Here is a 26,254-nt window from a genome sequence, read left to right as displayed (position 1 = left end):
TTCATATTTTACATGTAAATGTAATCTAATTTTATATTAGTCTTTAAATGTAATTTAGTTTTATATTAGTCTTTAACAATCAACCGTATTTGTGATTTCGGTTAAAATGAAGTACTGATCTCTCAAATGTAGTTACATATAATCTGTAAGGTATAATTACAAAAACCTCCCTTGATGTCTTTGACAATTTCACTGCCCTCCTTGAGATTTATAAAATTACATTTACCTCTCTTGGTAGAATTGTGGGCCTGATTACTTTCATCACATGGGAAAAAATTACCCATATACTCTAAGACATTATATGTCTTATAGAAACTAATATCTAACGATTGAGTAATTAGAGCACTAATTAACTATTAATAACTAATTAAAGAAAATAACTATTGAGAATTTCTTTAATGATGAACAGTGACTTGTAATTATAAAATAAAGGCTAATCGATATACCAAATGATGCTATTTTGTGATTGATAAAACTTTAACAATGATCAAAAACCAGTTAAACACACTGTGACAAAAAGAGCTTTGGTAAAATAAAAAAAAAAACACAGGGTAAAAAAAAAATTATTCGTGAGAAAATTTTCTTTGGAACTTTTGAAATTGTAATAGTTGTAAAGTAATTTCGTGAAAATAAAGAAGAAAGAAGAAAAAAAGGTAAAATTTAAAAATTCATTCTGTTCAAAAATCACAAAAACCATAACAAACTTGATGTTAAGAACGATGACTTGTCTGTTTTACTGAATCTTGTGATCATTAATGTAGTTTTATCATTTATTTGTGTTGTCCAATGCATTGAATGTGAATATTTTGAGTAATGAAATGTGTGTTAATTGTTTCTAATTTTTACTTGATTTCATATTTTTACTAATACAACTTATATATATGTATAAGGGGTAGTTATGAAATAAAAATTTCATCTCTCCTTAAAATATTTTTTTAATGTTACTTTTTCTGATTTGGACTCATTTTGTTTCTACATCATTAACTTCAAGGGAGGCTCGTGTAATTTTGCGAACCTAAAAGGAAGCTAGTGAAATTGTTAAAAACCTTAGGGGAGGTATCTGAAATTATCCCAATTAAAAAATCTACCGGGCTTGAGCTAGAAACCACCTATCAATTACCGAAAAGATGATACCAAGAAATTGAACTGATGAAAATCCATCAGAAGTTACCAAGAATATATTGAAGATGAAGAAAGTTTAGATCTATACTAACATGCTCATTCTCAATTACCCCGGTGAAGTACACCAAAAGTCCATCCATCAATCTTAAAAGAACACACTTCCCCCCCTTTAATTTTCATGTTCTATGGTAGGAGGGAACAAATATGAGGGAGCGAGGTAGGACAAAATCTTTGCCTTATTTTTCTGATTTGTGTACACTGCAAGGCTGTATGCACTTCTGATACAACATCGGATTCAACAACTTATTCCAGAAACCGAGGCCTTGACTGAACAACAAGAGGCACCACGGTAATAACGATCCTGAAGAATGTAATTTAGTTGGCCGTTTCATTTCGTTGCAAATGAAATCCCCTTCTCAATGCTTCCAGCTAATTCTTTCTTTGCTTTCTCCAAGCCGGCCCTGCAAAAATCAGAACACGGTAAAGACAAGCAATTCTCTTGAACACGGACAAATATGTCAGACCCATCCGATGCACCATACTGGCACAGGCATGCAGATACATTGGAGAGAACAACAGCATGCACATTATCTCATTACATAATTGGATAGTAAGTATACTTAAATTAGGCTGACAAGCACTGAATAAAGGTAAAATGTAATTTTCGAATGTGCAGATACTATCTTTATTTTGAGATGATGAGCTTGTGCTAGTGGTGACTACTTTGATTAGCACGTCAGAAGGACCAATGATTCAGAAAAAGCATCATGAATTATATCAACAACCAATAATATGAGAATCAAGTATTTATTAATAATACTGTTAAATGCCACCTTAGCATAAAAAAGCAAGCATTTCTCCTCTATAAGCGTCTTTACCGTAGCTTTGTGGTTTGAATGGACAAATCACACAAGAAATTGGTTTGTGGGTGGGTGGGTGGGGGGGGGGGGGGGAACTGAAGGGTACACATTGAAACAATGAACTGCCAGCTTTCATCAGATTGAGTTGAGATAGGTCTACTTAATTGGTTTGGCAAAGTGATATAAGATGACGAATTAGTCGGAGGACAAGGTTAAAAACTTCAGCAGTCCATAGGGTAGGAGGGCTGATAACACAGCTTAGAAAGAACATTAGGACAAAAAGATGGAAGATAATCTAAAATATTAGTTAATACAGACCTCTCATACTCGTTTAGTGGACCAAGTGGGTATATCTCCTCAATCCCATTACAACCAAGCCGTACTCTGGTTGCAAAGAAAGGAAGCTCAGTCACCTGAAAAGAGAATGATCAACCAATCAATTACAATAACATCATGAAGAGTGTTTATGAATCCTAGATAAGTGATGATAGTGACATGCCTGAGATGACACAAATGCACACTCGACAACACCAGCATCTCCTCTCAACCCCCGTAAACATGCATCTGCAAATTTAACAGCAGCATATGCCTGAAAATAACCAGCAGGCCTTTCTCAGCACTATCTCAAGAGCCAATGTTGTTTAGTAGTAACAGAATAACAGTTAGTAAAACAAGGACTGATAACAATGCCTAACCATTGAGAGAGTAGCAGATCCTGCACCAGCTTTGGCCTGAAAGGGATGCAACAATTATATTAAAATACATACAGACGTCCATTGTGTACATGGAACAATTTATTCATGCCATTATATAACAGTTCATATCACTATTGTTTCTTGGCTGCCAAACGAAAAATAAGTATAGATATTCGTTGAAAACCGTGCAGCCAAAATTCTACAGAGACAAATTTCTCACTTTTTAATACTAAAATATTAATTAGTCTATTTCCAAAATTTCGCGCCACCAGCCATTACTAAGAGACATCCACCTATATATATTTAGTCATTCGAAATTTTAGTAACGTCACCTTAAAGAACTTTCAGCAATTATTCAAAAGTAATTTTCACAAAACACATCTTGTAGAGAAGTGTAATTATTAGACAAAGCTTCAACAGTTCATTTGAGGACGATGTGTAAGTGAGGTATTGCTTCTTTCCATATCCTTACTCTTGGGTTTTCTTCCCTTATTTTAACCTCACGGAAAATTGACTAGGTCCTACAACTATATGCATTCAGTCTCCACATTAACACAGTCAATTTTTAGCTCTCTCCAGCATGGTATAGAATGCAGAAGTACAAGTTAACTTATGTTGTGTGCTCTCCAGATTAACTAAGTATCAAATGCGCCAAAATGAACCCACAATGTTTCTAGCAGGGAAGTTGAACAAATCCCAAGCTTGCTGTTCAGCTTAACAGATTTCCTTTTCATTTTTTAAATCGTTGTCTACACAAAATCTTTACGCAGGCACACCAATCTAATAAAAACTGAAATCAACAATTTGCATATCCCAGACTTTGGCACTTTCCAACTAAAGGCACTTAGGACCAAGCTTTTTATACATCTTATTTACGTCAATCAAACAAGATTATCCAGTTGAAGAAAGGGCAAGTAAGGCAAACAAAGAGGTTCGACTATGGTTCTGAGTGGCATCTCCTAGATTTTAACCTAAATGCAACTCTCCCTTCATGCCAGCTCCACAGCTTATGAATTTCTATATGGCAACAGATGAAACTGAACTCGTTAAACCTAAGCTCTTCATTTATGACAAAACATAATGAGCAAGTATGACTGAACAACATTGTATCAAGCATAGAAATGACTGATGCACTGGAGTACTAGGCATTTTTTACGAATACATCTAACAGCCGTCACTGCTGCAGTTAGAAACTCAAGCACAGACTTCACATTATATAAATGGGAAACCTTCTTACCTCAACAACTTCAGTTCCACCATTCTGAATTCTAGAAGTCAGATGCTCAGTTTCTTCTACAGTAAAAGAGCAAGGAGGTTTAACCTGTTTTACATGAGACAAGTTCCATTAACATAAGAAGGGCTAATAAAGGATAGAGAGAGAGAGAGAGAGAGAGAGAGTTATTGCTATTTAAGTGAACTTATAAGCTATTCAAGAAGTTATATTGACCTGTGACAGCAGAGGTAAAATTGTAGCTCCAGCATGACCCCCTACAACTGGAACATCAACTTCCCTAGGATCAAGCCCCAAAACCTCGGCCTTCAGATGATGTAAAAGATACAATATAAGATAGAGAATCCTAAGAATGATACAAATCTAATGACATATGTGAGAGAGAGAGACAGAGAGAATAAACGGTTGGTTTATATATCAAAAGGAATAGCTACTGAGTCATGCATACCACAAATGTATTGGATCTAACAACATCAAGCATTGTCACTCCCAAAAGTTTCCTGGGGTCATAGATGCCGGCCTTCTTGAAAACCTCTGCAGCAATGGGAACTGTGGAGTTAACAGGGTTACTAATTAAGTTGACAATGGCTTTCGGACAGCACTTTGAAATTCCTTCACATAGAGTCTTAACAATTCCAGCATTGATATTAAAAAGATCATCTCTAGTCATTCCTGGTTTCCTAGGAACCCCAGCAGGAATGATCACAAGGTCCATGCCAATAAGGGCATCCTCCAATTGCTCTTTCCCTAGAAAACCACGCACCTGGAAATGTAAACCAAACATTAGCAGTCTATGCCAAATTGAACAATTTAGAACATAAGAACTTATATAGCACAAAAAGGGACATCTCAATTTTCACTCATCGTTGCTTTGAATTTCATGTTATCAAATTCCTGATCCCTGGATGTACCAACAAAGTTAAGTTGAAGTGAACTAAGTTGTACCAACAAAGTAAACCATACATGAGACAATGCTACCATGTTACAGTCTTTTCCCATACCTTAAGGCCACATATGTGACGAAGAGGCATTGGAGAATCATAAAGTGGATATTTGCTAAACATACGAGACACAGAATATTTACCCATATTTTCTCTTTCTTCATTAACTTTCACATTTTTAACATTGTACAATGACGACAATCTATTAACTCTTGTCTTCCCCTATGCTGATTTCAACTGCAACTCTGTAAACTGACGCAAGGTTTCTACTGACACAAAGTTCCTTACTCTACAAAGTACCGCGGGTGGAACAACTCATTCAAGAGCTTCCATCTCATCTCTCTCTTTCCATTAACGATTAACATCGATTTCTTTGACAAGCGGGTACATGAGATACACATTAACAAATCAGCAATTTGGTTATTAATTAACATGGGAAATTTACCACTGCACCGGTGTCCATGTGACTGATATCTGCGGTGACTCCAGGAGTGTTGACCACATCATAGAGATGAAGAACTGAGACCAATGGATTCATCTTCATGAGCATAACGAGAGGCTGCCCAATGCCTCCTGCAGCTCCCAAGATCGCAACTTTAAACCCAGGTGAGCCCCCTTTTGCCCTGCAATTCCCTGTTCTCAACCCACAACTTCCCTCCACCTTTATAGCCCACAAAAGCCAAGAGAAATTTTTCCCATTAAAAACCCAAATTAAAATAAAAATCGACTTCTTTCAAAATCAATTTTCAACGACCTATCAAGAAAGGCGGAAGCTAAAGCCAAAAAATTCATAAAACCAAAGCTAATTAAGGAGGAAAGGAGAGAAAACCACCTGGGAAATGGCTGGAGGGTTGAGGTGGGCTGAAATTCTGGCAATTCTTTGCTTAACACTTGCACCGGACTCCATGCTGGTATCGTTTTTGCTCTATTTCGTTAATAATGCACGATGGGGAAGGACTAGAAGCTCCTTGGCGTGTTTCTTACGCAATCAAATTTGGAAGAAGAAGAAGAGAATAGTCGTGGAGTGTAGGCCAAAATTTCTGCACTCAATATATAATTCTCCTTATAATTCAAGCGGAATGGAAAAAGGAAGTTGGTAGAGATATATCCAATGAAGAAGAGAAAGGGAATTGAGGCCGAGAACGCATAAGATCACGATTGAGCTTGTTGGGATGTGTGAAATTGGATATGTGTCAGACAGTGTTCATTTTCATTTATGTATGGGCTGTGGCCTGTGACTGTTAATTAATAGAGACTATTTCCATTTTATTTTGCGGAAGACGTGGTTTATGTACTTTTATTATACACATCACTTATTATTTACGTGCGTTTGATAAAACTAATATTTAAAATTTAAAATCCAGTCTGAATTTATTAAATTTTTAAATATTAATTCTAATATATTTGAATGCATATCGCATTCAATGATAAGTGAATAGATTATCACTTAATTTTGTAGGCAAATTTTATCTAAAGAATTCAGTGTCACTCAATTAACTCAAATACTCTATTTTTTGTTATCAAATGCATCTTAACATATTAAAATTTGAATTCATTAAATTTAAATATTGAATTGAGTTATTAAACGGGACATTAGAGTTAATATTACGTACGCTAACAGCAGCTAACAATATATACGATATCATCATCAAGTGCATGACAGATGATGAACAAAATTTTTTTAGACTTCAAATTTAAATTTAAGATGAATAACGGTGTATATGCTATTTCTTTACTTTACGCAATGAGATGTAGAAGATCTACTAGCTGAGTCCAGCTTCTTACTTAGCCCAAATCATAACCCTCGCCATGAAATTACACAATGTGCAAAGTGGTTAATTCTTTAGTTTACACAGTTACATGGAGCTAAAGCTTTGCCAATTGCCAGAGAAACTACTATTCTTGCAGCAAAATTAAGCAAATTGTCTGACTTCGAAAAGAAAGAGAAGTAACGCGAACTTTCTACAGAAGCGGGCCTTCTCTGGACATATTTGTAATTGGACCTCAGCAAATATAAGCCCAATGGAACTACGGTAGCTAAACATTTGGGCTGCTGAAATGGACACAATGTCAGGTGATGAGTGACGTCTTGGGTTCGACTGGCAAGGCAAGTTCATTTCTTTCCTTCCTCCCCGTAAAAAACTGGAACAAGATTTCTACAAATTTTTTTTTAATATAAGACATTTCTACAATTGTCGAAATTACCAAATTTATCGCTCTAGATGATTGAGTTTTATCATGCCACACTATATATTTTCATTGACAAGTGAATCCAAAACATAGTGGAAGATGGTGTTCTATGGCAAAATTAAATTGGCAAATATGCCAAATATAATTATTTAGAAAAAAAATACTTATAGGCTTGAAACTCAGACCTCTCACTTACACCTCTTTCCCCCACAGTAGCAGAGTTAAGACCCTATAGTAAAGAGATGCAACGATCAATTTCAACATAAATCATGCTCTCAGATTTCTATAAAAAATATATATAATATGTATTTTGATTTAAAGGCCAAATCCTTTTTTCCCATTAGAACGTCGTTAATGTTTAATTTGGAATAGATCTAAAATTTTTATTAGAGATAATTAATAAAAAATCTTATTTTTTTTTTGTGAGGGGGGGGAGTAAATGTAGAATAAGAGGGGAATAAATAAAACTTCAAAGGATCATCTATATAGAGAAAGGAATTTTCTTTAATTTAAGAGGAGGCAATACAACTGAAAAGAGAGAATTTTATAAAATTCAAGGGGGGCAAATATGGTGCAGATTTTAATTTGTGCTTGCCACACTATCTAACATCAGCATTATTTGATACTAATATAGCCATGTTGGGAGCATTTATTCAATTACAATGATAATAATGATTTATTATCTAAAAAAAGATAGGAAGACACAAGAGAGTGGGGAGTTTCTAGAAAAAGGGGAAGTGTCGACAATGGTGGTGCAATTCAAGGGGGCAGTTGATGAGTGTTTTTCAGACGATTCAGGGAATCATTGACGTCTAAGGCACACTACCCATTCTGTCTTTGTCAAAGATGGTTGCTGCTTCATCTACACTTGATATTTTCTAATTCAGATCTACAACCAGCTCATTCTTGGTTAAACAATTAGTCCTTCCATACGTGATTAATTAATAGCTTTCCTGTATACATACAGTAGGATATTCTTTTTCTTTCTCCCTCTTTTCTTTTTTGGATCTTGTCATCCCCGATCTCCAATGGTCCGATTTAAACGCGTCACGTGATTAGTGAATGAATCAATAATGTCTCATGGGATAACATCAAACTGATTTAGATTTAATTTTGATTAGAATACGATGATGTAAAGCAATTAATATCTTATTATCTTAACAGCAGTGTAGTATAATACGTTAAACATGGATGGATTGCAAGTCGCCCAGTCTGGGTTCGGTCCGGTGGTTGTAGCCCAGTTGGGTGAGAGCCACCAACCAAGGATCGAATCCCAATCGTTACCATTGATCGATGATGTCGGGCAGCCTCTCGCGGTCACGCAGTGGGATTAGTTGGGGCGTACGGTAACCAGTTCTCGGCCCCAGATACCCACTGTGATGAAAAAAAAAAAAAAATGGATGGATTGCAAGTCAATATAGCCGACCCTGGATTGTCTTGATTTCCAAAGTCATTTCCTGCACAGCGTAGACGACGTGGCATCATGGCCTGCTTCTCTCTCTCTCTATATATATATATATATATATATATTCTGGATTTTGCAATTGGCTGCATCAATAGTGTCGTCGTGTGCTAGATTTGGTTTTCCTTTGATTCAAGATTCATCCTTAGCTAGTAACTGGAGCAAAAATTTCATTAGACGGCGAGGATGAACTGAGCAACCCTACTAAGTAGACCTTAGTACAACCAATCAAATCTTCTTTCTAAATCGAGAATCCAATTAAGCATGGTCGTGTTATAAAGGAATATAATGGCAAGAATAGTAATCGACATAACAAGACAACTGAAAGCCTGCATTTTGCGCGCATTTGCTTCCTGACGGACTTTAAATTTCGAAGTTACGTTACTCTACTTTTCCATGAGAAAACGACTGACATTCAATTAAGGTCATGGGTACATCATATATACAGGGCGCAATTTTCAGCTATTACCAACTTAGCTTCACTTTGGCCACGCTAACAACATTATGATCAACTTAGACCCCGTTTAATGATTCAATTTAACATTTAAGTTTAATGAGTTCAGATGTTAACATGTTCATATACATTAATAACTAAAATAGAACATCTAAATTAATTAAATGATACTGAATTTTCTAAACAAAACTTACTCCAAAAAAAAGTGACCAGTGATATCACTTATCATGTAATTTAAATATGGATTAATCTTTCCTACACTGTCATCGTTGGATGAATGACAACTATGCAAAATTTAAATTTGAAATTCAACTTTTCGCACATGTTATGAATCAAACGGTGATAGTGCATACATTGTCAGTGTATATAAGATATACTCATTTAATATATATATTCAAACATATCAAAATTTAATACTTAACGAGTCAACAATTTAATGGACTCAGATTTTAGTTTTCAAATTTCAATTTTATCAAATGTACCCTTACTATAGCTTCTTTTTTTTTAAGAGAAATGTTATTTGCACTTTCATTTTTATTAATTACATTCTTACTATCATTTTAATCATATAGTTTTCTTTTAATAGACTATATGATAAAACAAATGCTAGAAGAGCCAATAATAAAAAATGGAGTGCAAATTATATTTCTTTTTTTATTATGTTAATTATAAATTTTTTAAATTTAAGAGAAAACTCCAAACCTTACAAAATAGAAAGGGAAGGGCTTGCAACTCAATATAACTAAATAAAAACTACTCTAATATGATATCATTTGTGAAACTTTGGAGGAAATAGCGTTAAGCTCAATTTTGGAATGTGATGAAAATCGAAACTATATCCCAGAAACAATTTTGGAATATGATGAAAATCGAAACTATATCCCAGAGTACCTTTTAGACACTCCGTTTGGATTGACCATTTTTTCAAAAATAAGTTTTTTAAATACAATACTACAATAATACATAATAACTCAAAAAACATCTCATTCATACAATATTTCAAATATTTCAAAAAAAATTTCATATACACTGCTACAGTATTTTTTTCAAAAACACTCTAAAAAATAGCTAATACATACGGAAGGAATGGAGAGTAGCATGAAACTCCAGCTTCATTCAGCTTTAGCATCTTGTAGTACTAAAAAGTTTCGAGTCCAGAAGTGTTGAAGAGGGACAAGGAAGAATAATGAGCAGATGATATTATGATCGATTGGTTGAATGAGACCACGAAGGCGAGAATTTGCGTCTCGCCCATTCACTAGAATACGGACCAATATGAAAGTTGAAAAGGGCCCATCACCGGCCTTCCATGTACCTTTTCTTCTCCTACTCGTTTCCTTCGCGCGTACTTATCAATCCCACTCGCCGCTTTTTTACAAACCTTCAAGTGTACCATATTACATCACCAACCTCCAATAATAACAACAATAATTCCTTAAAACATAAAGGAAAAATCGTTTCCATCACATTTTATCAAATAAAAATTTTCATTCTTTACTTAAAAAGGCGATTTTACGTTTCTTATAAAATCAAGACTATAAAATTTAATTTGAATATAAGTTTATATCATTTTTTTATTCTAAATTCATCACATGACTCACATATAGTCACTTTTTTAACGATAAAATGATTAAATATTATTTATATTTAAATAAATTGCTTTATTCATATTTTTTTTACCCCTTGAAAAGTAAAATTTGACCTAATCTATGTTTATTTTTTCTCCAAAAAGTGAGATCTAATTTAATTCATATTCATTTTTGTAACTAATAAGGTAAAATCTAACTCTTTTATACATAAAAAATATTGAATATATGTCACATGATGATTTCTGACTAAAAAATGGGCAAAAACTTAGGTTAAACTAAAATTTTCTAACTTAAATTTATAAGAAACGTAAAGTTAATATTTTAAAAATAAAAAACAAAATATATTTATTTAACAAAATATTAGAGATATTTTGAATATTTTTTAAAATAGAAATTGCAAAAAATTCCCAAAAGTGCCTGGCAGGAGTCGGTCACGGATTTGTACTGCATATGCGAGTGGACAAAACTTGAAAGGGAATTCAACTGGCCGACCCGGAAGGCAAAACAAGAAGCGTGAAATAGAACAAGTCGCATGGACAAAATGTCTATTCCTCTTCCGGGGCTGGGACCCTTCTTTTAAGAACCCTCCCTTCTCTCTGCCCTCCCTCCTTCAGCTCTCAGCCACTCTCTTTTTCACCATCCCATAGCTTCCCCTCTCTACTCTCAAGTCTCAACTCTCCATTTCTCTCTCTTCTTTCTCCAAGGATACACATATGTATCCTTTTGCGTGATGTATATCAAATCCCGCTGTTGGCCACAAACAGAAATAAGAAAAGAGGGGTTTGTGTAACAGTAGAAGAAGAAGAAGAAGAAGAAGAAGAAGAAGAAGAAGAAGAAGAGGGAGGGTGGTTGGTGGTTGCATTTTAAATAATTATGCAAAGATGGTTGAAGAAGATGAAAATTTCGCTTCACAACCATTTACTTGTTTACTTCTAATATTATTACTAATCCCAGAAGCCAACTTGTTGCACTGGTTCAAGAAAAAGAAGGATTTACAACTGGTAGTACTACCACTAAAACGTTTAGCAAAGTTCTCTTCTGGTGGTCGAGGACGTTCAAGTTGGTGGGGAAAACTCATCAACAAGTCCAAGAAGGGTTCTTCATCAGTTCTAGTAGGGGGCTCTTTGTTGTTATAAGGCCTCTGCAACCTCCCAAGCTAAAGAAAGAGGCAGACAGAACGGAGCCAGGCAATACTGTTTTGGGTTTCTTTTCTTAATTAATTTACTTACAATACTCTCTTACTTCCTTCATGTTATCGTCATTTTATTTTATTGATCAGATGCACAAATATATTACTCCCCTAGTTCCATTCAGTTTTTTTAAGTTCAAAGAAAATTAATATTCTTGAGAGTCTTTGCTTTGTCTGAGTATCATGATATTTTCGATCATTGGTTATGCAACAGATCGTACTGAGTAGTGGATATTCCCACAAAGATAGACTCCTATAAGAATATCAACACTATATACGGTATTCTTACTTGTTTTTCTGGTATATTATATTAATGGAATTTTATTTCGTAGACTTGTAGTTCTGAATCTGCCATTTTAGTATGTAATTATGTATAGGGTTTGCTTTTAACTGCCAATCTTTTAATGTTTGCTTTTCTGCTTGTGATTTTCATGATACGTATCGTGACAGGGCGAGGACACTGACAACAAAAGATCGAAAATACAGTTGTAGAACAGCAACCTCAAAGCTTACCGTTTACTCTGACAAAAAAGAAAATTGAAAAGAGAAATATCACCTTCATCTTAATTCGGTTATATGGCCTGTGCATTCTATAGTTTTTACGTCGCATATGTTTTTAGTTTAGTAGTATTGTTATTTTCCCGCTGAACGTTTAAGCATCTAATTCTATACAAAGATAGGTATTAGGGCAAGCACAGGATTTTTGTCATCCATTTTTTTTTTTCCACTTAATCGGGAAATCTGGAAATGCCGTGTTATAAGTTTGACATGGGAGTACTTGACAACCTTATTCTTTTTTTTTTTTTTTTTTTTTTTTGAGCTTATGAGAAATACTTTTTCCATTCTTCCGTTAGGCCATGCGCTGGTTTCAGGGCTTTTCTCTATTACTGCAAGGAGATCGTGGGGCAAAAATTTGTTTAATTGTTAATGTTTATCGAAATTCATGATTGCTTGTGAAATCCTCTCTCTCTCTTCATGCTTCATATCATATTCATCAAGAAGGAATATTGTTTCACATAGAAGCACATAATCAAATGGATACCTTTTTTTTTTTTTTTTTTTTTTGAGGAAATACATTCCTTGCTTTTACTAGAATTAAAGTGATTCTCGACAATCACAAAATCATGATGCGTCCTTTATTCGCCTGCTGTAGGAGCTTAATCCCCTTGGTTTCTGTAAATTTGCAATTTTGTTTTGCATATCAACATTTTGTCTTCGAAAGATTCAGATATAAGAGTTTACTTGCTATAAGCTAGAGTTAGCATATAAAGAAATGCGTATTCTTAAGACATGACGAGACATGTATTAAGAACTTCTTTCAAAGGTTTATACATTTGCGAAGTAAAAGTTTTCCTGCGTGTTCATGTACTTGTGTTGAACTTCTCAGATTATTACCCGTGTCATCACTCGGAATACCAAGACCTAGTACCTTTACTACTGAAGCCAATATAATAGCGAGTAATGAGGTAGTGTTCTTTATCTGTCCTGGGACAGAACAAACATGCAAATGAATTTCGTGTTTTGTTAGTTCATAACAAATTCGAAGCTATTCTTCCGCAGATTTTTTGGGCAACCCGCGTCTGGTTCAACTTAATCCGGGGCACACGACAATCTTTAATCTTTTACATTAAACTTGCAACTCAAATAGGGAAAAAAAATCTAAAAGTTAATATGTATGTGGGTCAAACGCCACTAAAATGGCATGCTCAGGAAAAATGTTCACTGATGTCGTTTCCGGTGTCAACTAAAATGCTGTCATCACAAACTTATGTTTCCCATGTTTATTAGGAAATAGCAACTAATAAATATTAATCCATCACTGCCTTTTCGCATTCTAAACCAAGAAAAGTGTATTACATTGTATGTGTTGCTTCATGATCTGTATATTCTCAAGCTTCAACTGCAGTCTTACGTGGTGGAGTGGTAGGAATACGGGTGCAACATTCACGAAGTAACTTTAGATAAGAACCTCATAATTACTCTTAGGTCAACGACAGGACAAAATTTTCCTTTGATCCCATTGAAAACCGTAATGCATGCATGAGTCTGTTTCCTTAAAAAGAAAAAAGAAAAAAGAAAAAAAAAAGCAGCATGATCAAATGCTTTGCTGAATAGATTCCGATAATTTGTTGAATGTGGAAAACAAGTCCAGGGGAGGGAAGATCAATTATTGGTTCTTTAACTAGTTAGCATCATTAGGGACAAATGTCAAATAATGTGGCCGAGACCATTCAATTTGGAACTTTTTCCTGCTGCCAGCCCTGCTAGCTTTGGCTTTCTGCATTTCCAAGGCAGGGAATGGAGGACATGTCAGGTGGAAACGGAATGTTGTAAATGTCTTGGTTGTTGTGAGGAGAATTGTTTTAAACAGGACTAGTTTCTGAAGCACAACTGTCGTCCTTTCATCTCTGGCTTGTAAGCAGGAAAAATGCCAGATTAGAAGCTTAACTAGGTCGGTTTCAGTTCAACTAATCCTATATTTTCCCCACATCGGATTAGACCATAGTTCTTGGTCATACTACGATGATGGGTCGGGTATCGGACCCTGATCACCCCATCATTACACCCGCAAGTTTTTCTGAGAGTCAGGGATCTATACCACATAATGAGAAAAGATTACACCTAATTGAGTAACCCAGAAAAAGAAACAGAAAAGAGCTGTTACCGTAACATGCATTTTTAGTAGCAGACGACAGGCGATCAGTGACGGTGCTGCAACGGCATGTGGACGAGTGGATCAGATATCAGAGCCTTGGAGTCTTGCTTATAATAACATCGCGTCGTGTTCTCTCGTCTTTATAATAATTAAAAATTTTTTTTTTGCGGTTAACTTAATATGGGCCCAAAAATGAAGAAGATGCCCAGACGCTTTGAATTGGGGTATGGATTTGACCAGTGGCGACTGCGCATTTTCCTAGTACTGGACCATGCCCAACTTAAATTTCTGAGCGCAAATTCTGGTGTTTTTGTCGTCCTCAATCTCAATATCCATTAGAAACAACATTCTTAAGATTGGTATCCCTCCTTGAATCGTTTTGAAAGTTATGATATAAAAAATCAATATTTTATGTACTTAAAATTTTATTATTCATGAAAATATATGCAAACAAAATTTGAAAATGCAATTTTACCAAAAAAAAAAAAAAGAAGAGTAAAGCTCTTCACATTAAATATTTAATTTCTAGCATTATATGCTAACAGATAAAATTTCAAGTCATTCCAAGAATTTATTTTTCTTTTTTGGCTAAAAATTTTAAAAACAAAATCATCAAACTAAATTCATGAAGTATAAAGTATCTCTTAGTTTATATATTATGTACTTACATCTCCAGAATTGCACTAATGATTTAATTATAATTTTACAAACTCTAAAACCAGTATTGAATTTTGCAAAATTAGATAATAAAATCATATGATTGTAAGAGCAATGCAATGGGTTTCGAAGATAAAAATCCTTTATTTTATTTGTTGGCTCATGAACTCACGTAGATGGATCAATTTTTTATTCCTAAATTAGCAAAAATTCATACTTAATAAGTATGCGAACCGCGAATTGTCTTATTATTATGACGACTCATCAATCAGATGATACATATCCTTTTAAACAACTGTTCAAGGAACAACCAACCCTTTCTCTCACCCCCAATCGCCGTCAGACCTAACCCATCATTTGTTCCATTGATGCTGTTATTAAATTTCCAATCCTTTTGCAAAACAAATATAGGAAATCCACGATCGTGAATGAGTTATAAAACTGATGCATCATCTTGTTTGGTGGCTAGTGCTGAGCGTAAAAACGTATGATACTGTGTGGTTCCAAATTGAATTCCAAACTGAACCACCAAAAATTAATCAGGTGCGGTTGATCATTTGATTATTGAAGTTCGTGCTAATCAAGATTTACCTCACCCACTGCACCAAACACTTTTGACCATCTGAACGTGTTCTCTTGCCTAACCGCACCATCTTATACACTCGAAAGAATGTCAGTCCTTATATTTTTTCGAATGAAGAACATTTGATATATACAGATTCCCATGCACGCTTCTTCAAAGTATCAGTAAATTCATCAAGAAGCCATTGATTACGTTACAAGAGAGAGGATCAGGTTTTTCGAGTTACTTGGACGGTCTATCCATGTTTAGAAAGATAGCAAAAACTGGTGGTGAGCATCAATCGCTACTGGGAGTAGTAGATTAGAATTTAGAACACATGTTGGGGCGTTCGCCTTTGCCCTCTGGGGAGCTGAAAAGCGTAAAATTAGTACAAATGGGAAGATCGTCGGGTTCTTTAGTAGAACAACTTTTGCTTCACGGCGACGTTGACTTTGAGTTGCTTTGTCCGTTCCTCACTTTGCAGACAGCTTCCTCTTAAAATTTGTTTATCAAATTCTCGCAGAACACAGAAACCCGAAGCTATCCATCTCCAGTATTCGTGATATTCCATCTTGGCTCTTGCACCCCCAGTTAGTTTGTGCATTCCGCCACATAAAATAAATTAAAAAAAAAAAAAAACTGTCCCGGCGGATTTTATACAAAATGTAACTTTATACAGACACGGTTGGTTGCAGGAAGCAGCCGTTCTTGCCCCTCTCTCTCTCTCTCTCTCTCGGGGAAAGCATACTTCAAGCCCGTTGGACCCTTGTATTTTGGTGCGGGCCAAGGCCGTGAAGTTTTAGTAAGCAAACTTGGCAAGAAGTCCACTACATTCTCTACTTTAACTACTTAAAAAATATATATATATGAGCACCAAGTTTAGTTTATTCATTCTACGCTTTTCTAATTATTGTCATCTTTTTGAATTTCAATTATTCTTTGTTATATTTCAGTACTGACTCAAGTGTTGAAGACTGCTTGAAAGTTGTACAAGTCCAAACAACGTTCCTCCCTGCGTATATCTCTTTCGGGCGTACCAGCCATTCAAATTCATTCCAAGTGGTAATAGTTTATTGGAGCATTTTCCAGAAACTGAACATATGTTACCATCAACGCGCGACATTATTAACGAAGAATTAATTGGTCTTTGAATTGGACTTCCTAATAATTTCGTTTCAATTTAAATCAAGTCAAACAAAGGAAGAGAACAAGATATACTAGATGCTTGAATGGAGACTGAGAAGTTATCCACTGGCATACGGTGAATGAATTCTCTGAGTACTCCTAGAAAGCTAGGCATCGAAAAATCCTAGCTAATGCCCTTAAAGTTTACTCTCTGTCCCACTATCTCAGATATAAAATTGGTTGCTAGTAAATTAGAAAAAGAAAAAAAAGGGGGGACCAAAAAAAAGAGAAAATAATAAAAGTTAAAATTAGTTGTTGATCTATACATGAGCATGACACGGACCGTCATCATCTTTCGTTTGCATGTATACTTTTTGAACGACACAGTTTTATACTGAGTGTGTTTGGACAGCCAATTATTTGGCCAAATATATTTGCTGACATCACCATTACAATTTTCAATACACCTTTTTATCTTCCCAATTACCTTTTTATCTCACATACATCACATCACAAAAAGTGCTACAGTAAAAATATTTCAAATAACTTACAATCCAAACACACTCACTATTTTTTTTTTCCAGCAATAATAATATTGTATAATCTGATGATTCTGATCTATCCTATTTTATAGAGAATAAAAGTTTAACGAGACTGTATAAGAGATTAACAGGTAGGTATATAAATCTGGCTAGATAAAAAATATGATCTGACGCCAAATTTAAGTTTTTTCACCGCCGGTGAAGTTCGAACCGACTTACGACCAAAAGCTTAGTGGTTTTGGCTTACAGCCAAAAGCTCAGTGGTTCAGTTTTATACTACTATCATGACAAAACGTCAAGCAAGTAGTCCCCAGCCCCGAGGCACTTGGCAATTGTGATTGGCTGATCCTTTTAATTTCAAGTTTGCGGTCCTAGCATTTCCCATTTGTATGAACAGAATTTTGACTTCTGAGTACGCTATTATGGAACAGCCATAATTATGGGACCCTACAACATTGAAATGGAGCTAAAGAAGAGAACAGAAAAAGCAAAAGCAAAATGGGAAAGCACGAGGGCAACAAAACAAAATAAAGTAATACTTAGTTTTAATAAAGCCAATTATTGTTTTCTATTGTTTCTTGACTGCAAAGTACCGTCTCAAGCATTTGCATATTTCTAAACGAGAGCGGAAATCTAATCTAGGGCAAGAAAGAATTTATATACTACTACTTTATAAGGGATGTCCTATCATGTTCTGTAATCTGTTGAACTTTTATTTCCAAGTCTCCAAACACCAAAATTTGAGGAGTTGCTTAGAGAAATTTTACTATGAGGGAGCCACTACTATTAGCTCTTCCCTGGTCAAGGCTACGAAGCACTTTTAATTTGCTAGTAATATCAAACCTTCTTTTTTTTTTTCCCATTGAAAGAACATTCAGCTGAGTACAAGTTATGTAACTAAAACTGAGGGGTAAATCTATTAATTCTAGAACCGGCATCCAACCAATCCACTTAGAATCTCAGAGACTTGCTAAAAGAATCCCATAACTACCAAAAAGAAACAGAACGAGAACCAACTAAGCCGAACTTTTATATTCTATGCTTCCTTCGCACGATCTCTTCCATCTTAATAAATTCCAATCCTTACGCACGCATCAATTCTTTCATGTAAACATTCCCAGAGAAAAAGTGATACAATACGATACGATTTTCCACTAGTGGCTGGACTGCTGCTTGCTGACTACTACTTTGCTTCGAATTGAAGCGACTGTACATCTTTTTTCCCAAATTTCGAACACAATTCAATTCCTAGAAGCTGTCCTTCATAGTTTACAGCTCACAGTCAAAGATTCGATTATGAATTTAGTGTCCCACACTCGTGTTAAATTCAGCAATGTAGAAAATGAGTTACCATTCGCCGCGCCCTTACTATTGGGATTTGTAGATTTTTTTTTTTTTATAATTCATAGGTATCTGTGTCCGTTTCACGAGCTGTGATTAATTTTGTTCGACTCGAGTCGGGTCTCTTGCAGGAGAAATTTTCTTAACATTGTCCTTTTCATTCCCATAAATTTTGAATCCGAAATCTCATAATTAAGGGATGCAAACACCTTTCGCTTGCAACAACATCCGTTTGCACCCCTTTTGCTTGCATCAACTTGTAGATTTTTTTGACCCTCCGCACTAAAATAATTAGCCATGTATTTATTATCTTTGCTTCTGGAATAATTCCACACTCGCATACCTTCAAATCCCCGAGTCTTCGATTATTGTTAACTTATCCTTTTGTCTTGAATTGAGATCATTGAGTTGATAAGCACCTCAGAAAAAAAAAATCATAGAGTTGATGGACCCTCCGAAGAACAATACAAATCAACTGAAAAGAAATGATGGACCCTTGCATTTATATATTGGTCACCAATTTCGGCCAACTGCATTGTCTGACCGCTTGAGAACCTTTTTGACTGCTTTACTCGTTTGTTTTTCAGGCATGGGCGAAGACTCCAAAGGCATCACACTCAATACACGAGTAATCCCTGTACGCACAACGACAGTGGTTGTGAAAGGTAGCCAACCGGTAGTAAAAGGATAAGGTTGTGTTTGGATTGCATTTTTCATGATTTTTCATGGAAAAAATACTGTAGCGATTTGATGTATGTGAGGGAAAAAGGTAATAGGAAAATGTGATCACGAAAAACGACGTAATTTTCCGACGGAAAATCGCAATCCAAACAAGGCCTAAGACTTTCTAAGACACAAGAAAATACAAGTAAATCATGGAGAAGGAAATCATCGTTACATGGTGAAATATGGGCCTGATTGGCAAAGCGAGTTTTTGCTAAATTTGTCTCACATCAATTTTTTTAATAATTTTAATTACAAGAATCTTAAAAAAATTTTCAAAAATTTTAAACTATACAATTCAAAATGCCCAAAACAATTAAAAATTTTTTTTCTTCTTTCTTCCACCTCAACCCACCACCACCTTTGCCGCCAGCCAGACGACCACCTTTTTTTTTTTTCTCCTCTTCCCTCCTTCTCCGTTCCTCTCGTCTGCCACCTATCTCCGCTCCTCTTCCTCCCCCACTACCTTTCTCCTCCCCTCTCCCTCTCTATCCCCCTTTGCTCAATCTAGTCGTGAGATCAGATCGCGTCGGGGGAAGGGGATAGTAGCATGGGAGAGGGGGAAGAGGGAGAGAGAGAAAATTAAAAAAAAAATTTTTATCTTACAAATTATTCATACAACTACTACAAGAAGGTAAAATTTTAGACAAATATCTAAATACTCATTTATCAAACGGGGCCATGGTTCATGGATGATCCAAATATAATAAAGATATCCATCCTAAATTTTTTTTTCAGGAAAATCTAAACAGACTTGTGTTAGAGACTAGACCAAAAGGGTGATTTGACACCACTTTTGATTTTTTTTTATTGCATGTGTGATTTGAATCCCCACTTATAATCCAAACAGATGAGGTTTTTTTCCTCCTTGGTGGCCACTGAGCCAAGCTCAGTGGTTGATATCCACCCCAAACAAGCAATGGTATTCCCAAAGGGCAATCTTCTTCTCAGCAGTTGTAATTTGTAAACATGAGACATGCCCCTCTTATGTTCTACACTATCTACAAAGGCATATAAAACCATCAATCTTCCGTCTATGACCAAATAATGAATAATGTGTTTCTGGAAAAATTCATTTCCTTACCTTTCAGTTTTAATCCGCCTAATTCACTCCCACCAATCTTTGACAATCATTTGCTTCCAAAAAAAAAATGATAATCATTGTGAATCCTGCAAACTAGTTCAAGCGAATTTGATGTCGAGCTCAAGTTTTACACTAAATTCTAATCGAATTTAATAAAATGAAATTGAGACTCAATTCAATTAAATTAAAATTCGATCGGACTCGACTCGTTGAGACCTACTTTGACAATCATTGTCGATTTTATCATATTATTGCTAACTTTCTCATCTCCACATGGAAATTTTTAGTACACTAAATGCCATCTATGACCAGCCCTTCACATGTGAACAGAATACAAGTATCGATGTAGTCTATCAAGATATTTTGACCTTAGTCTATCAAGATTCACCATAAATTAAGAATCCTAAGTCAAGAATGAGTAGACTAATTAGCTCACTACCTCCACCCCCTTCCAGCGGTTCTCCCAATCTGCCTGCACGTGTTACTCTGTCCATGGCCATGCACTACTTGCCAGTTGCCTGCTGCCGTCTTTCAAATCCAATGGCTAAATACAAATCATGAATAATTCTCATTTTCACGATTTCATCATCGAATTAGCCCATCATTTCCTCAAACTCAATTTTCTTTAGATAGATTGCATTATACATTCTAGTAGTTGCGGTTTGTGGGGTGGTAGTTTAATTAACAGAAGAAAATGACCGGTACTATGTGCTTTAGCTTTACCTGCAGACCTCTGCCCCTCTATCTCTATCTCATCAAACTGCTTTTCTGCATTGCTCTGATAATTCCTGGTACCAGTTCATCGAACAGGGACGTCGTCGTTTTGCTTCGAGTCAAGGCCAATGAACTGCAAGACCCCAGTGGTCTTCTCGCTGATTGGCAGCAGTCCGCACCCAATGCTCCCTGCAACTGGACTGGCATTGGTTGTGACAACCAAACTAACGATGTCGTTTCCGTTAATCTCTCCAGCCTCAGCATCTCAGGCTATTTTCCGGCGGACTTTTGCCGGATTCAGACTCTCCGCTTTCTGGACCTTTCCGGTAACTACTTCAACGGAACCCTCTCACCTGAAGCGCTCACTCTCTGCTCCCACCTGCAATTCCTCAATCTGTCCTCCAACTTGTTCGTTGGCGGGCTGCCGGAGCTTCAAACTCAGTTCCTCAACCTCACCACCTTCGACCTGTCAGCTAACAATTTCTCCGGTGAGATTCCGGCGAGTTACGGTTCCCGCTTACCCAACCTTCAGGTGCTCCGTCTTCTCTCCAACTTACTCAACGGGTCTATCCCGGATTTCTTAACCAATCTCACCGAGTTAACTCGTCTAGAAATCGCTGCCAACAATTTCGGCCCAAGCCCACTTCCGGCCGACATAGGCCGCCTCACCAAACTCGAAAATCTCTGGTTTCCATTTTCAAATATAATTGGTTCAATCCCAGAATCAATTGGAAACCTCAAATCTCTTAAAAACCTCGACCTCTCCGTCAACAACCTCACTGGAAAGATCCCAGAAAGTATCGGAGGACTAATTGCTGTCGAACAGATAGAGCTCTATTCAAACCAACTCTCCGGTGAAATTCCAGATACATTTTCGAACCTGACTTCTCTATATAATTTCGATGCTTCATCGAACAATCTCACCGGAAGAATACCAGAAAGTCTAACCGGTTTAGCTCTGCAATCCTTCAATCTCAATGACAACAATTTGGAAGGCCAAATCCCAGAAAATTTAGCTCTAAATCCTTATCTTTATCAGCTCAAGCTCTTTAATAACAGATTATCCGGCAATTTACCGGTTAATTTGGGAAGGAATTCAGGCTTGGAAGATTTTGATGTATCTGGGAATTTTCTAGAAGGGCCTTTGCCTCCAAATCTTTGTTTCAAGAAGCAGCTAGACAGATTAGTTTTGTTTAACAATAACTTTTCTGGTCCAATCCCTGAGTCGTATGGTGAGTGCAGTTCGTTAACGTACGTCCGGATTTTCAGTAATGAGCTGTCTGGAGTTGTACCTCCTAGTTTCTGGAGTTTTCCTGGGCTTACGATTTTTGAACTCCGAAACAATAGACTAGAGGGTGAAATTCCTCCTACGGTTTCAAATGCCCGTAATCTAACAGGATTTTTGATATCGGGCAACAGCTTTTCTGGCCAGTTGCCGGAGGGAATATGCGAGTTGGAACAGCTTCAAATTATAGACATTAGCAGCAACCGGTTCTCAGGCAAACTGCCCTCGTGCATGACCAAATTGAACAAGTTACTCAAGCTTGATGTCCAAGAAAACTCAATCACAGGTGAAATCCCGACCTCTGTTACCACTTGGACTGATTTAACAGAATTGAACTTATCTGGCAATCAATTTTCTGGTACAATTCCAGCTGAGCTCGGGGAGTTGCCTGATTTGACATACTTAGATCTTTCCGAGAATTTACTTTCTGGTGAGATTCCATCGGATTTGTCAAAACTCAAGCTCAATATGTTCAATTTATCAAATAATAGGCTTCAGGGCAGAGTACCTAGTGCATTCGACAATGAAATTTTCATTTCAAGCTTAGTGGGCAATTCGGATTTGTGCAGTCCTGATCTTAAACCTCTCCCTTCATGCCAGAAAAGAAGACCCATAAGCTTGGTTTTGGTGGGAATTTTATCAGCCTTGTCAGGAATACTCGTCGTATCATTTCTATGGCTATTGATCAAGTCAAAGAAGCTAAATTTATTTGCAGGTCGGGGCAAAAAATCATGGAAAATGACTGCATTTCAGCGACTGTGGTTCAACGAGGAAGATATTGTTGCCTTTCTGAGTCAAGATAATCTCATTGCAACAGGCGGGTCGGGCCAAGTTTATCGTGTCATGTTGAAGAACGGGCCGACAGTCGCAGTCAAGAGACTCTGGGATGCTAATCGTGGACCAGAATCTGAAGAGGTGTTCCAATCAGAGGTGGAGACTTTGGGCAGAATCAAGCATGGTTGCATAGTGAAGTTGTTGTTCAGTTGCTCTGGAGACAACTTTAGGATATTAGTGTACGATTACATGGAGAATGGGAGCTTGGGGGATGTACTACACGGAGAGAAAGGTGGGGTATTGTTGGATTGGCATACGAGGTTCAAGATTGCAATTGGGGCTGCTCAAGGGCTGGCCTATTTGCACCATGATTGCGTACCCGCAATTGTTCATAGGGATGTGAAGTCTAACAACTTATTGTTGGATGAGGAATTCAGGCCAAAGGTCGCTGATTTTGGTTTGGCAAAAACTCTGCATAAAAATATGGAGGAGGGCGGCCAACTCATGTCTCAGATTGCTGGCTCCTACGGCTATATTGCTCCAGGTGAGGCATAACTTTTCTGTCTATATTATGGCCTTTTATTTGTAGTAATTATCAATTGTTTCATTCATTAATATGATAGATTTGGCTTAATGTAATTCTTTTTAGTTTCCCCTGCAGCAATTATGTTTTTACTAGGGTATTATGGGTGTAGAGTGGGGATGGCTATTCTTGATTTTGTTCCAGCAAGCAAGCGGCATATGGTGTTAGGCTCTCAGTTCTTAATTTGACTAGTTTTAGGCTTTGAGTTCTCCATTTGATTGGAATTGAGAGTTGCCTCATGTTTACGGATGGTTTTGTCACTTTGTCTTTGTTGCGACATCGCTTCAAATCATATTGCATGTACTTGTCTGTGGCCAAAAGCGAATTTGACTGCAAGACCAAAAAAAGAGACACAGGAGCTTGGAGATATCTAGTTTCTGTTCCAAGGACAACAAATAGTAAGATACAATTGTATAATACAAAAAACAAAGATTAAAAATTCTCTATTCACCCGTAATCGTGATTACACATAAACAATTGCTCCAGTTGGAAAATCGCATGAGGGAACTAGTCTATGACTAAGATTGGTGGGAAGATTGTCTTATTCTAGCATCTTTAGCCCATTGTTTTGAAGTGGAAGATATGAATTGGCTTTGAACCAATTCTTGCCGAAAGAAAGTTGATTTTACTTGAATTAGTAGCGACACTGAGCTTAGTTTGACCGGGGTTTAGTCAAGTTTTCATTTGGTGTGTTTATCTCAAACCTCCTTTCTTTTGTCTTGAAGGCTTCAACTCCAACCAGTTAGAGTGACTGGGTTAAAAGCCATTTTTTTTTATTTATTATAAAAATGTATGTTGAACTATATTTATCGAATGCCATTTTATTGTTATTAGCTTTCCTTCGCTGGACATGAACTTCTACTGAAGGGAGCAAGACCAGTTATATACTCTGATTATAGGTTTCAAGCTGTTTTTAGGTTTACTTGTGCTTGGAATGAAAGGAAAAGGAACATATCAAGTAGACATACTTCATCTTTGCCCTCGGGGTGCATATTAGTTATTAAGGAGATTGTTAGAAATTAATGCTAGATTGTCGATTAATGTAATCGTGATATTAATTCTCTCAAAAAATTTTTTTTTTTTTTAAAATGTTCTTTCCCTGACTGTGATTATCTTTTGAGTCTGAAGCCATGGTGGCTAACTAACATGCTTTTGCTGTCTTCTTGTTTCTGCAGAATATGCATACACTCTGAAGATCACAGAGAAGAGTGATGTATACAGCTTTGGTGTGGTTCTGTTGGAACTGATTACTGGTAAACGGCCAATCGATCCCTCTTTTGGGGAGAATAAAGATATCGTACAGTGGGTAATGGAGGTGGCATTGTCATCTGCAGAACAACCAATAGCCAACGATACTGCCAAAATTTGTGCTGACTATTTGGATCACCTTGTAGATGCAAGGTTGAAACCATCAACATCTGAGCTTGAAGAGATTAGGGCGGTCTTAGACGTCGCCCTTCAGTGCGTTTCATCTCTTCCAATGAACAGGCCCTCCATGAGAAGAGTGGTAGAATTGCTCAAAGACAAATCCAGGGCCCGTTCTTAGCAATGTAGTATATAGCACATACAGTGTTGGTGTATCACTAAAAAGGAAAAAAAGAGAAAAAAAGAAGAAGAAGAAGAATCATTGCGGTTTTGAATCTGGCCTCGGTATTGTTCTAGAATGTATAGGACTGTGCCAATACCAACTGGATAGCGACTAAGCAGATGCTTGACAATGTCTAAAAAGTCCTAGAAACTATTCAGTAGCAAGTGCTAAAAGTTGACTAGCTCTACTTCTGTACGCTGTGAATTAGAAAGGTAGATAGAAGCACTGAAAATTGTAATACTAGAAGATTCAGTACCAGAGTTGGATTGCTGTAAAATCTCTACTCTTTTGATCGAGACAAATGCATGTAGTAGTGCTAAAGCTGGGTATTTGTTCCACTCGCATTTTCCGCGCGGCTGTCTCTGCATGATGCTGTCACACTCTTTGATACGGTGCTTCGAAGGAATTCCATCTCCGTCTACCTTGGCAAGCATGTCGACAGGCATAGAGGCTGTCTGGAATTCAGGCATGAACGATCCCAATTAATGGGTTGGTTGGCGAATCAAACTATTGATGACGGTTCAAAACAATATGAAGGAGTCATTTGAGGCAAGGCACGCAGGACCAGCGTTCCTAGAACTGATAGTTACCACAAAATCCACTGCGGCAGGAGTTGGTAGCAGCCGGCCCCAAGTTTTGGCTAATGCTTTTTAACCCTGAAGGACTTTTGGTAATTTCATTTACAGCCGCTATTTTGCCCCATCTAAAATCTTAGAAAATTTTCTTGATTTTATCAAGTGAATTGTTAAAATCATCTTGATGACTAAGAATTTGTTATAGAACTTTCTCCAACCTGCAATCGTACTTAATAATGCATGAAGATTGAGCTAGAATCAGAAAGGTTTAACCGGAAACTAACTGGACAGGACAGGATGCCCCCATAAGTC

General features: G+C 36.6%; 2 protein-coding genes and 1 long non-coding RNA gene across 3 annotated transcripts; 2 read left to right on the top strand and 1 right to left on the bottom strand.

The window, feature by feature from the left end:
* Window positions 1-1,141: 1,141 nt before the first annotated feature.
* Window positions 1,142-6,021, bottom strand: LOC113702286 (malate dehydrogenase, glyoxysomal-like). The gene is made up of 9 exons (XM_027223414.2): window positions 5,682-6,021; window positions 5,295-5,510; window positions 4,357-4,671; window positions 4,125-4,214; window positions 3,915-3,998; window positions 2,678-2,713; window positions 2,482-2,571; window positions 2,301-2,395; window positions 1,142-1,583 (listed from the first exon to the last, which is right to left on the bottom strand). The coding sequence occupies exons 1-9, from the start codon at window positions 5,754-5,756 to the stop codon at window positions 1,511-1,513; spliced, it is 1,074 nt and encodes a 357-aa protein (XP_027079215.1). The 5' UTR covers window positions 5,757-6,021; the 3' UTR covers window positions 1,142-1,510.
* Window positions 6,022-11,098: 5,077 nt separating this feature from the next.
* On the top strand, window positions 11,099-12,425 carry LOC140010920 (uncharacterized). The gene is made up of 2 exons (XR_011818118.1): window positions 11,099-12,012; window positions 12,184-12,425. It is a non-coding gene; the product is annotated as an uncharacterized lncRNA (long non-coding RNA).
* An 8,547-nt stretch (window positions 12,426-20,972) lies between these two features.
* Window positions 20,973-25,419, top strand: LOC140011042 (uncharacterized). The gene is made up of 2 exons (XM_072058919.1): window positions 20,973-23,740; window positions 24,955-25,419. The coding sequence occupies exons 1-2, from the start codon at window positions 21,118-21,120 to the stop codon at window positions 25,323-25,325; spliced, it is 2,994 nt and encodes a 997-aa protein (XP_071915020.1). The 5' UTR covers window positions 20,973-21,117; the 3' UTR covers window positions 25,326-25,419.
* The last annotated feature ends 835 nt before the right edge of the window (window positions 25,420-26,254 follow it).

The sequence above is a fragment of the Coffea arabica genome, chromosome 7e, assembly GCF_036785885.1.
Source record: "Coffea arabica cultivar ET-39 chromosome 7e, Coffea Arabica ET-39 HiFi, whole genome shotgun sequence".
Lineage (NCBI taxonomy): Eukaryota > Viridiplantae > Streptophyta > Magnoliopsida > Gentianales > Rubiaceae > Coffea > Coffea arabica.
This window is presented reverse-complemented; position numbering and strand designations above follow the sequence as displayed.

Excerpts from the sequence above, each read along its gene's own strand:
- LOC113702286 (XM_027223414.2), bottom strand. The coding sequence starts at position 5,756 with ATGGAGTCCGGTGCAAGTGTTAAGCAAAGAATTGCCAGAATTTCAGCC. Across the intron at positions 4,672-5,294 it reads ACATGGACACCGGTGCAGTG|GTGCGTGGTTTTCTAGGGAA; the intron begins GTAAATTTCCCA and ends TTACATTTCCAG. Across the intron at positions 2,714-3,914 it reads GTGGAACTGAAGTTGTTGAG|GCCAAAGCTGGTGCAGGATC; the intron begins GTAAGAAGGTTT and ends CATCCCTTTCAG.
- LOC140011042 (XM_072058919.1), top strand. The coding sequence starts at position 21,118 with ATGACCGGTACTATGTGCTTTAGCTTTACCTGCAGACCTCTGCCCCTC. Across the intron at positions 23,741-24,954 it reads CTACGGCTATATTGCTCCAG|AATATGCATACACTCTGAAG; the intron begins GTGAGGCATAAC and ends TTGTTTCTGCAG.